This window comes from Ursus americanus, chromosome 8 (genome assembly GCF_024610735.1).
Source record: "Ursus americanus isolate L20-20 chromosome 8, mUrsAme1.1.p, whole genome shotgun sequence".
NCBI classification, from domain to species: domain Eukaryota; kingdom Metazoa; phylum Chordata; class Mammalia; order Carnivora; family Ursidae; genus Ursus; species Ursus americanus.
Window position 1 is genome coordinate 78,276,980 of NC_142134.1, and position 13,169 is coordinate 78,290,148.

Sequence of the window (13,169 nt, forward strand, 5' to 3'; positions counted from 1 at the left end):
AACACTAGAAAACGCCCCTAAGCATGCATGGATGCATATGCAAGTGCGCACGCGCGCACACACGTGTGCACGCGCGCACACACACACACACGCACACGGGTCCTGTGACCCGTCGAGACCGTGGACTGTGTTGCAGTCATCAGGGGGTCATCTCTTTCACCTCCAGGCAGTAGGTCTGCACCCTGTTTGACAGAACCTACTAATGTGAAAAGTAAATTTGGGCTGAATCCTGCATTTTTCAGAATGAGAATTGTGGCAATCTTACTATTTCCAGCCTCACAGTAGATAATTCGCACACATTCTCTGTGATCCCCTTAGCCTCCTCCAAGTGAATGCTAGAATCCCAGGTTTAGATAGGGAAACTGAGGCAAGTACTGAGAGCTGTGTTCTTCCTGCTTTCAGACTTTTAGCTCTCTCCTTAAATGTCTCCGTTTTATTTTTTGCCTGTACCGCGCATGCTGTGACAGCTGTGGGAAGAGAAGGATGTTGACATCTTAGATCATGTGGAAGGTGACCAGGAGGCCTGCTGTTAAGAAATGCAATGTTTAGGGGCGCCTGGGTAGCGCAGTCGTTAAAGCGTCTGCCTTCGGCTCAGGGCGTGATCCTGGCGTTCCAGGATCGAGTCCCACATCAGGCTCCTCCGCTGGGAGCCTGCTTCTTCCTCTCCCACTCCGCCTGCTGTGTTCCCTCTCTCGCTGGCTGACTCTCTGTCACATAAATAAATAAAATCTTTAAAAAAAAAAAAAAGAAATGCAATGTTTAGAATCATGCTTCTTAACAGTTTGTCACGGGCCATTTTGTAAGGCTGGATGCCCATCTGTTTGGATATATATTTGGCAGATAATTTGATTAGTGTCCATTGCCCTGTTTAGACAGTAAATTCTTAGAGGACAGAGAAGATGACGACGTTGCTGGCCAGGGTTTCCCCTGCTCCCTGGCACGAAGGCTGGTACATCAGTGGGCGTTCAGTACATACATGTGAATCAATGATGCGTGGGGCTCATCACCTACACTGATGGCAAATTACACGCATGATTTCCTATAGTCTTCACAGGGACTCATAAGGCAAGAATTGTCATCTCTGTTTTACGTATGGGGAAACTGAGGCTCTGTTATTAACACAGGAGTGCACCTGACCCAGGCTTCGACCCCAGGCCTGCCTGGCTCCAGGGCACCACACTCTGGCCCGGGGAAGGCGTGGGTAGAGGGCTTCCCAGTTGCCCTGTTTGCACAAAGGCGTCTCCTGGACATCCTGCCGCCCCCGTTCTGCATCACCATCTCAGGCCTGTGCTGTGTTTGTTTGCAGGCTAAGGAGGCAGCAGGGGCAGAGCGGCCAGCTCTTGGACACAGAAGGCCGGGCCGGGAGCCAGACCCAGAGCAAGATCCAGGACGGATGCAACAACAACATTCTGGCCCACGCCTGCTCCCGTGGCTGCAGCAGCTAAGCCACCACCTGCGACCACCTGACCGGACTGCGCACATCTCTGTCCTGCCCACCGAAACCCCTCTCTGTGCCACGATGGTCCCTGTCTCACCCCTGATGACATCAGATGCAGAGAGAGCCTTGAGCTTGGAGCTGGGAAGCCCAGGTTCTGGTCCCAGGTGCCAGACTGATTCTCTGCGTGGCTTTGGACAACCTTGCCCTTCCTGTGCCTGTTTTTTGCATCTGCCAAAGGGTTAAAACAACTCTCTGTCCCACCTCTATCTGCAAGGTTATTGGGAGAAACCAAATGGGGAGCAGATGTGCAAAACCTGTGACATTTATGAAATTGCTTACACAGGCAAAAAAACCAACTTGATATTCGAAGTGCACTCCCAACTTTGGGGAGTAAAGCAATTAGACCATCCCAACTTTGCAATTCGGTCCATCATGGCTCATCACACAGCACTTTTGAAAATGCAGCCTGGTGGCAAAATAAACATGCCTGCATCTGCCCTTTCAACGGGAACACCAGTCCCAAATCCCGGAGCAAAACCTGAAGTGTCTTCGTTTGCCTTCTCTGCCAGGCCAGTCTTTCTGACCCTCGAAGAGGGCGTGGCCTGCACACCAGCCTGGTCCCCGGGGTCTCGATGCTGCAGGTGCATGTCTGCCCTTATTCACAGAAGACTGCCTCCCACCTGTAATTTCAGCAGCTCCCCACACCCACCCCACCCCCTGCGCCGGGGTGACAGGCAGATGCCCTTCAGAAGGTCAGGTCCCTGACTATCAGTCACCCCTATCGAATGCCATCAGAGTTCCTCCCAAAACCAGTCCCACAGCCAAATTCTGAGTCCCCATCCCTCCTTCTAGGTGTTTTTCCTGCGAAGGGTATGGTCTCCTCAGCATTGTCTTAAAGAGGGTCCCCAAATGCCATTGATGAGGTGGCCCTGTATTGATGGGTGAAGAAGCATGGGCGCCTAGGAAGTTCACTCTGGAAGGACAGTAGACTCACACAAGGAACAAACTGCTGAATGACCTGTTCGGGGAGCGCTCGGGCTCTGAATGGGGAGAAGCTGTAGCACCAGGGACAGAGCTCAGACTGGAGTCAGGCTCGCTCGGAATCCAGCCCTGCTGTTTACTAACCGGAAGACCTTAGGCAAACTGCATAATCACTTATGTGTCATTTCCTTGTTTTGAAGCGGTGATGACAAAACCAGCCTTGCACGGTTGTTATAGGGCCAACAGCATCCGGTGCATGACGCACCCAGCGTGCACCGCTCACTGGATGGTAAGCACGTTTTGTGGGCATCACCATCATCGTCTGGAGAAACTTTGCTGTGTCGCTCATTTAGCAGGTCACTTTCTGTAGAAATAAGCTTGGTGTTTAGGATTCCTTGAACTTTTCTCCTGGTGTCTTTGTCAAAAGTTCAAGCGTGTTTTTATTTTTTCTTCCAACTTCTGGTTTTTATTTTTTACATCACGAATCCATCTTCGGGGCTGTCGAAGTCATCTCTTGGATATCTTAAGAGACATTTTAATGGATGGTGTGGTTTTATATTTTTATTTTAAAGACAGGAAATGGTCATTATTTTCCTTCTTTGAACCAAGCCTATTTCTTGGTTATGTTGCCCACATAAGTCTACTTGTCTTGCACACTTGTCACTCTCTGTCCCCCATCAGCACTGTCCTGTTCCCTCCAGGAAACCACAGAGCTGCTCCTCTCTTCACTGTGACCCGGGCAGCACATCAGAATTCTCGCTGGGATGAATTTGTGAAGTAGGGGGCAGGAGCTGGAAGCAGCCCGAGAGACGCTATGGGTTTCCTGGCTATGTTTAAGTCAGTGTTGTCTCTTGTTCAGAATAAACTATTTCTTGGACATTCCTTCTTATAAGTTTGTGTTTATTTGGGGTTGGGTGGGATGGGCAATGTTCCTCTGAGTCAAAAGGCTCAAGTTGAATTAGAAACCTAAAGATGAGAAGGGAAGGATCCCATGTTGGTGATGCATTTATTTTACTCACTGAATACAACCAAACTTGGCCATTCAAGACTCCATCCAACTTGATCACAATTTGTATTATTATTACTACAACTATGATCACCATCATAACGATGATTTTACACTAGAAAGGTGTGATCTATTTATTGGCAGAAAAACTACAGAAAATTTTCCACCTAGATGAAAACACTCTTAAATGTCAAATTCCCGCTCAGACCTTTATACAGCACACATGTGGATGCAACTGAATGAGCGTTTGTTTTATAGCACAGACTTCTCGATACACTGCCTCCGTGCTTTTGCCCACCCTGACATCCCTACCTGGGATGCCTTTCAACTCCCATCTTTGCACGTAAATACGTGCTTCTTAAGGGTCAATTCCACCTCTTCCATGTTGCCTTCTGGTCTCCTGGCAACACTAACAGTAGGGCTACTTTTGCCCACGGCTCATCCTCCTTGCCTTCAAGCCCCTAAGAGAGGCCAGGTCCTCTTCATGGTTGTGTCCACACCCCACCCTCCATATTCCAGTCCCAACACTGCCTGGTTCATAAGAGGTAATCAATAATTTTGGAATGAGTGAGATAAGAGCAAACCCAACACAAATTGGGCTGGGCTGGGTGAAGTTTGCTTTTGGCATCCTCCTGTCTCCTGTCTGGCCCCACTGCCACTTCCTGGGGCTTTTTTCTCTCCAGTTCCCAGTGCTGCCCCACCCCACTCAATGGAGTGCTCAATCCCTGTCCAGCCCCCTCAGAGACATCATTCCTGAGTTCCAAGTTCCGAAAGAGTTTTCCCTTCTCCCTCATTCAAACCCCCATTCCCAGAGTACGTAGCCAGCCCAGTACTGCTGAGCAAGCAATCTGATTAGAGAAATTTGAACCCAAGCAAGAATTTTCATTAGGATTTTGATTTGAAATCTAGGCATCATAGGAAAGTTATAGACTGGTGGTGTCAACAGGGCTCCCCCGCCTCCTCTGGAATATACTGCAGCCTTCTCATGCCAGTGAGTAAAAACGATTCATATTTAGAGTAACAGTAATCCCAAAGCTGGATGCTACGAGTCCCTTCCCGTTTACTGGCACATATTAGAGTATATTGTCCCAAACCCTCCTCCCCACTCCAGGCTGTGAACTCCCATTGGGGTGGGCTATGCACAGGTAGCCCCCAGCACAGAGCTGCCTTTAGGCAGGTTCTCAGTGGATGTGGAAGGAGTGCACACACCCCCATCTTGGCGCCCAGCTCTGGGGTCGTTTAGCAAATGCCTGTCGCTCTGATGATTCAGCTCATGCACTGTGCCTCTCACCATTTCCTCTTCCAACCAGGAGCATGAAATCATGGTGAGGTTTCTCTCATGTTTAATTACTGACTGTCACAAAACACGAGTAGCTTTTTCTTCCTGGGTAATCATGGACAAACATGATTAATGGATTTCCCTCTCAATGTTTCTGCACTTTGTGTTGATCCCCCATCCCCCAAACACACTTCCTAATTCTTTCCTCTCTCTAGATAGAGTGATGCATTACACACAGATCCTTCCCAGGTGTCAACACTGCCATTTTGCATTGTTCTGATTCTAGGAAGTTATTTGTACAACCATGTTCTATGCTTAACCCAATGGCATTTCCTAATAGAAATTCATTTCTCGTGTCATGTTTAGCCAACTCTTAAAAATTAAGGGTGAGAGTGGGGGGCTCTCAGATGATGTTCTGGACAAGATGAGAAAAACCTGAATCCTGTTGTTCTGACAGCCCTTCTTCATGTCCCCAGTCCCTACTATAATAGGTTCTCAAAGGAGCTCACGAAACAATAGCAAAATAGGATTCAGTGAACAAGTGACCATACCAACAGTGAAGCCTTCATGCACAACCCTGTGAGAAGTTCAAGTTAAGCAAGAAGACCAGGATCAGGGTCTTAGCAAGGCCCTCTACTCTTCTCAAATTTTGACCTTGGCACTGGCGAATTCAAGATGCCAAGCAAAGCAGCTCCAGCCATTAGTAATAGTGGCCCCATCAATGACTCAGATTCTAACCAGCCAGAAGAGAAATTCCTCCTTTGTTGTGGGAGAGGTGGGAAGGGTTGATCACAGCCATTCCTGGCAGAGGACAGTGTGTGAAAATCCCCTTTGGGCAGTTCTAGTCCATCAGAGATCGAAATCAAATGAGCCCAAGACGTATTCACTTTCCTTCTCTATATCTCCTTCCATAGAATTTCCACACCCTCACCTACTTACCACTCATTGAGGTCACAACCGGGTTGTGCTTTCCTGTAGTATGTTTTATGTCTATATCTCTGGAAGAAATAGTTCCATATCCTGTAGGGTTTTGCTAAAGTCTTTTTTTTTAAGATTTTATTTATTTATTTGACAGAGATAGAGACAGCCAATGAAAGAGGGAACACAGGCAGGAGTAGTGGGAGAGGAAGAAGCAGGCTCCCAGCAGAGGAGCCTGATGTGGGGCTCGATCCCAGAACGCCAGGATCACACCCTGAGCTGAAGGCAGATGCTTAACGACTGAGCCACCCAGGCGCCCCTGCTAAGGTCTTTTTTGCAAAGTTCGAAAGGTAAGAAAGAAATCTTGGGGCCTTCCCGTTTCTCTGTCTCTCTGGTCTTTTTTGCAAAGTTCGAAAGGTAAGAAAGAAATCTTGGGGCCTTCCCGTTTCTCTGTCTCTCTGTCACATAAATAAATAAAATCTTTAAAAAAAAAAAAAAAGAAATCTGGTCATCTTCCAAGAAGAGCAAGTCATTCCAAAAGGCTTAAGCAGAGAGTAGGTTTTGGCAAGTGTCATGTGCCCATCTACAATAGGAAATTTCATTGCCATAATAGGTGAATTCCTCCTTCCAACCATTTATAATCAGTTGGGTGGTTGCCACAGTGACTGTGGTATGATTCAGCTACAGGCTACATCTGCAGTCTGGGTCCCAGAGTGGAGACATGTGTAACAAATCAGCGGTCAACCCAGGTTGGATGTGTGGCATGTGTATGTCTTTGCTGTTTTAAGCCACTGAGATTTGGGGGATGTTTGTTACTGCCACACAACCTAGTCTATTCTGACTGCCTCAGTGTTATTGTCTCTCATCAGTCCTGGTCCTAGAACCATGATTATCAAGAACACACACTTAGAAGCTCAAGGAAAAGGAGATCTGTCAGAAGGACCGAGAGGAATCCTACTGATCTCATCTGGAGCACTTCAGATGCCCTTGTGGGAACTGGGGAGTCAGCCAGCAGCCACTGTTGCCTGTTCACTCTCTGAAGCTTCTCTAGCTCCTCCCTCAGCTCCGTCTTCACAATGTGCATGCTGTGCTCTTGCTCTTCTTGGCACACTAGCTTTTCCAGCTGTTTCATCACCTTGCCCAGCTCTTGAGGCTTCATCATCTCACAGTTTGGGAGCCATCTCCACCTGAGTCCTTTCCTGTATCCCTTGGTAGAAGTTCCCCAGTGAAAGAGTCTGACTGGCCTGGCTCAGGTCAGTGACTCCTAGGCCAGTCAAGTGAGGCTGGTTGGGCACGAAGGACAGATCTAGAACACCTTGACATTTACTAATGGTTTTATTTAGCTAACAAGGATCCCAGAGCCAAGATTAGGCTCATTTGTAATGACTGTGTGAGGCTGAGAATGTGGTATTGCTCTTGTAATCTAATTTACCATTTTTTCTATTTCTCATGTTTTATCTTTTAATGTATTTTGTTCTGTTATTGGATTTCTTCCATATGAGCTATCTCAAAACCTTTGTGGAATAGATGAGCAAGAAATAAATGCAGAGCTCTTCCACATTTGCTCATTCATTCAGTAAACACATATTGAGAACCTCTCATGTGGTAGACATTGTTCTGAGTCCTAGAGACTCAGTGGTAAGAAGTTCCTGGCTCTCATGGAGTCAATATTCTCAATAGGGGAGTCAGTCGAGGCTAAAGTAAGTAAGAAGAAAAAATAATTCAAGTTAAGATGAAGGTAATCAATGCAGTTGACAGGGTGGCATATGGAGGGGGCTACCCTGGTGTGCTCAGTGAAAGCCTCCTGTGTCAGGGCCTGCAGGTCAAGAAAGAGTCAGCTGTGCAAAGAGATGATGGTTGATGATGTCTTCCAGGCACAGAGAACCAGCTGGGCAAAGGCCCTGAGTTAATAATTACCTGGGTTATTGCAAGAAAAGTAGGGAGGCCAGGGAGGCTGAAGATTGGTGGATGGAGTGCAAAGTGGTAGAAGATGAGGCTGCAGAACCAGGCAGGACCAGATCATGGAAGTGCTGGGGAACCACAGGGAGGAGTTTGGATTTGCACAACGAGATGCCCTGGAACTGTTTAAGAGAGGGGGGTGACTGCTGTGCAGACGAGACCATGGGAAGTGGGAACAAGGGTGGCAGCTGACAAGACACCGTCTAGATGGATGGGCAGCAGCCCAGAAGAGACACTGGAGCTTGGATCATGTTGGTGGTCCTGGTGATGGGGAACAATGGATGGATCCAGGACATTTCCGGGGGACTTGGAGGATTGTATTGGGGTGGTAAAGTAAAGTGGCAGGACTTTGGAGTCAGTTTTCAAGCCTTTTGAAATCTCTGCGTCCCAGTCATAATACCTCAGAGAACCGTCATGGTGATTAAGCAAAATCATGTGTTTACTGCTCCTGTCGCCTAGCATACAATGCACACTCAGTGAAAATTATCCTCTCCTCTCCTTCCTCCCTCTTGTGAGAGCAGTGAGAACTCTGGATGCTTTGGGTTGAGCTCTTTCCCATCTGCTTCTCTTAGCGGTGAGCTGCCCACCACTCTATAACCTACCCTGTGAACACGGACACACACACACATACACACACACACACACACACACACACACACACACACTTTCTCTCTTGAAAACAAACATCTGCCATGTTTAAAGAACATCTATGTAAGAGTCTCTGGAGAGGTATTTTTTAAAGGCTGCTTGTTTGCAGAAGGATTCTTCTAAAAGTATATCAGTTTGCTTTCTGCCATAAGCAGGAGGAAATCCAATTTTAACTGCCTGACACACAAAAAAGTACTATTCCTCCTAGAGTCCCAGAGAGGGACAATTCCTGGCACAGAACAGGTTCACAGATCAACAACACCAACAGGGGCCCAGGTTCTGTCCATCATTCTACACCGATATCCCTAATGTGTTGGCATTGTCTTCAGGCTGGTGCCCCACAGTTGCGCACATCATATCCAGACACAAGAGCTTTCAAGGAAATAAGAGGGACTCTACATTCCTGCAGCTTTCTCTCAAAGAAGGGAAGTCTTTCCCAGAATCCCCCAAACTTTCCCTCATGACTCTGGTCAAATTGGGTCTCATGTCCCTCCTAAACCAAGCACTGGCATGGGTGATAAAAGTGGTTTAGGCTGCAGTAAGCTGCAGATGGGGTTATTTTCCTCTGTGTGATGAAGGAGTGAGTGATACAGGTGACCAAAAGGGAACGTGCATTAGGAAAAAGGGAGGGAAAAATGAATTTTGGCTAAGCACATGGCTCTTAACAAAGGGAAACCCAAATATCACTGAATTTGAAAGAAAATATTACAATTTTATTAACAATGGTCCCCCCACAGAACTTCCTGGCTCTGATGTACCAAAGACAGACAAGAGTAGCAGAAATAGTGATTTCATATTTTATTTTTCCATTTTAAAATTCTATCTATGAAAAGAACTACCTCCAAGTTGTGTGTGCTTTATGGTGACTGTAAATTGCAGGACTTTAAAATGTTAGAGATGGCAGGCAATGCGGATGGCTCAGGCAATGGGGAACTGGCATCTGGTGAGACCCTACCACCTGCCAGGCTCCAGGGCAGCCGCTCCACCCAGCTTGTCCCAATGGATCCTCAGATCTTTGCAAAGCCAAAAGCATTAACCCCTTTTCAAAAGGAGCAAACTGGGACCTGGAGAAGTCTCAGTTTATGGCATTTTCCCAAATCACAGAGTAGCTTTTCACACATGATAAATTGAAAAAAGTATCCTTATACATCTCTAATTCTAAAAATTAATTGTAGAGAGGGGTCCCTGAAGGTCTGCATCTCCCAAGGCCAAAGCCCCAGAGAATGCACCAAACTTGGTTGAGATCCTAACTTGCCCACCAATGAAGAGTGGTAGGAGGGTAGGTCATGGGCAAGCATGGCAGTTATCCTGGAGCCTGGTGACCTGGACCTAGTGACTCACTTCTAACTGAGAGAGCATGGAGAGAGAAAGGCAGTAATGTGGCTGTGGAGAAGTCTGACAGACACCACCTAAACCAGGTGATCAAAGAACAACACCTACGATAAGTCATGTTGATGTCAGGACCCACCGAGAAGATGTGACAAGAAGGATGCGTCATCCTTGTGGTGTAATTTCCCCAAATCCATAACCCCCATCTAGTCATGAAAAAATCCCACCAGACAAACCTCGACTGAGGAGCATTCTACAAAATGCGTGACCATCACTACCGAAGGATCACGGCCGTGAAAAATAAGGGAGATGGGGAAACATCACAGATCACCGGAGACAAAGGAGGTATGACAACTACATGAAATGAGGTGACCTCAAATGGCTCAGAGAACAGAGAAAGGACATTAGTGGAAAAATTGGTGAAGTCAAAAAAAAAGAAAAAAAAAAAAGAAGAGAAGCCTGTAGTTCAGTGGATGGTAACGTAGCGATGCGAAGTTCTCAGTCTCGGCAAATGCATGTGTTTAAGAAGATGCTGACATCAAGGGGCGGCAAATCAGTGGTACACAGGAGCCCTTCTATGTTATCACTGAAGCTCTTCTATAACCCTAAAATCACTATTTAGAAAATTTTAAATATATCTGTGAAAGAGCTGGGTATCAGCACCCCCAGAGTTGCTACCTCCACCCCTACCCCACTAGTTGCTGCGTTTTTTCCAAACTGAAACTGGAATTCCACTTTCTATAGAAACAGAAAAGCCTGAAGAGGGCAAACCTCCTAACTGCAGAAATTCGTGTTTGGGGCAGAGTTTACATTTGGGAGGAGGGGCATTCTGTCTGTCTGGACCAGTTCATACAGACTGACATCAAGCCACTGGCTGACAAAACCCACGCCCAGGTGAAAGCGCACATCAACCTTCCCTCCGTGGGGGAAGCTGAAAGGTCACACACAGTCACACATACCCAGCAGCAACGCTCGGAGCCACCTCTTCTCATCAGCTTGGTGCTTTACTGATAAACCAGGACAGGTGGAGATAAGCAGACCTTGGGGAAAAACATTACTATGGGAGAGGGGACCAGAATAAACACAGAACTCTCCCCAAAGGAAATGGCTCACTTAGAGAAGAGACCCTTGAAAGATTGAATTCATAACTTCAGAGAGATGTGAGACAGTCTCACAGCCATAATACATGAGAACAAGCTATTCTGAAAATAAGGGAAGAGGATGAGAGTTCCTGGAAATGAAAAATCATTGCCAAAATAATAAACTCAGAAAAGGGCTGGAGGAGTAGGTGGAGGAAACCTCCCAGAACTCAGAGTACAGAGAATATGAAAAAAAACCACAAGATCTGTCACCATAATGACAGTGGGGTGTGCTGAACGATCCCTACAAGCTGAGCAAGGACCACACGTGCACACACATAACTCTCACAAGCCAGTGAGGCGGATGCAGTCAGGACCCCTATTTTATAGATGGGGAGACTAAGTCACGGGGCGAGAAGTGACTTGTGGAAGGCACACAGCCAGTGAAGGAAAGAACAGGACCTCAAACCAAGGCGATTACCCCTTTCCCCCTCAGCTACTTTCACAGGTGGTGCTTCTCCTTGGGTCTCACCAAACTACTGACTTCAGAGAACATTATATTCATATAAACGTAATCAGCATAATCTTATTCGTTTAAAGATTTTAGAATCAAACCACTGACAAAGCACAGATGCTTTCCTTATATTGGATAAAGAGAGTTGACCGTGATATAGCTTACATAAGTCAGAGGCAGCTGTGGGGTGAAGCAACGGGGAGAATCCACAACGTGCTAATCAACTCATTTCTAAAATGGGAGTCTCCAAAACAATTGAAGATTGGTAAGATAAGAAATAGAGCTTATTTTTTTCACCTTACATTTTTTTTATTTTTATTTTTTTAAATAATTTTTATTTTGTTATATTAGTCACAGAAATAGAGCTTATTAGCATCCTCACTATAGAATGGGGATCATGCCTCATTAGTATAGTTTATACTATATATCTATATACCTATTACATCTTTGACACTATAAAGTTAAGAGGGCAGATCCAGATTCTGAGGGGCTGGAGCTTGCATAACTTGGGGACCATCTTTAACAAAATGAGTGCAATACTGCAAATTCAAAATTAGGTTCAGAGCTTTGGAAGGAGCCTGAGAAATTAAAGAACCCAAAGCTCAAATTGCTTTTATTTACAGTCAGTCTACCTCTAATTAATCCATAGATGACACCAAAACATCGAGAAAACTAAGAAAATGTAGAGGAGGGAAAAAGAAGTGGATAATCAAGCAAACAGACTAGATGCCTTATTTTTTATTATAAAGAATAACTCAAATACAATCTCAAAAATAAATAACCTGAAAAAATTGTACATATAATAATTATAGGAACACATGCATATATACATATTAAATTGGGTGATAAACAATCAGACAAAACAAAAGCAGAATGGTGGGACATGATTTCTGCCACAGGAAGTGCACACCTCATCTGGACGTGGGGTGGCAGCAATGAGGACACTTCTATTTTTCATTTCATCCCACTCAGAAGTGTTGAATTTTCTTTTCCTTTTTTAAGATTTATTTATTTATTTGAGAGAGAGAGAGAGAGAGAGAGAAAGCACACACACACACACAAGAAAGGGGAGGGTAGAGAAAGAATCTCAAGCAGACTCCCTGATATATGCAGAGCCCTATGCAGGGCTCGATCTCACAACCCTGAAATCATGACCTGAGCTGAAATCAAGAGTCAGACGCTTAACCGACTGATCCACCCAGGTGCCCTGAATTTTCTTTTTTCTTTTCATGTATTGCTTTTATAATTATAAAAGGGCATTGTATCAGAGACCCAGGAACACCAGCCTCCTACCTTCTGTAGCCACCTCCATGCCCACAGGCTGCAGGTAAGGCCAGGTCAGGAAAAATTTGCTCCAGCTGGTGCAACAGCCCCCAATCCCAGGATGACCATCCCCAATGTTCACCCACCCTGAGCACAGCTGTGAAAATCTCCTTCTCCATAAGAGAACCAATGCAGGCTTACTCTTGTCACTAGTCCCTGACTCGTTCCTAGGATTCAGGGAAAGCACAGCAGGTACCATTGGTGCCCATCCCAGAGCTCCTCAGCACTGTCTTACCAGGCCTTTGTGTCATCCCCAGCCCCTGGATGCTTTGCTGCTAGGGGTTTGCCCCCGCGACCTTCACAGGCTTGCCCTGAGCACTAGACCTTCCCTACTGGCATGAATTTCTGGAATTTGAGCCCACCTCTTCGCCTCATAGCAAATGACTGACCAGTGAGGGAATTAAAAAGCCCATACCTTCGCTGTGGGCAGGACAAACTCTGAGATGTAATCTCTGCTTCAACATGCCACTCAAGATCAGACAGGCAGTCACGAGGCCAAGTCTCCCCCCTCCCGCCCCTTCCCACACCCGCTAACTGGGGCTTTCTGGGAGAACTTTCTTAATAAGTCACTTGCACCTGCCTTGCCTCAGACTCTGCTTCCAGGAGAATCCAACCTAAGGGGAGGAAAAGTTATAGGAATACAGTGGGGAAGCGAACAGTGCAACCCCTTACTTGAAGAAGCTAATGGAGAACGA

The 13,169-nt window shown here is 46.2% G+C and overlaps 1 protein-coding gene across 2 annotated transcripts in view; it reads left to right on the plus strand.

Annotated features, from left to right (window-relative positions):
- STK32B (serine/threonine kinase 32B) overlaps positions 1-3,301 on the plus strand; it is a 376,131-nt gene extending 372,830 nt beyond the window's left edge. For both annotated transcript variants that reach the window (XM_087864285.1, XM_045771467.2), the window contains one exon: positions 1,307-3,301. In XM_087864285.1, the coding sequence (XP_087720411.1) occupies positions 1,307-1,445 (139 nt within the window). In that variant the 3' untranslated portion in view covers positions 1,446-3,301. The remainder of the gene's footprint in view (positions 1-1,306) is intronic.
- Positions 3,302-13,169: the final 9,868 nt, after the last annotated feature.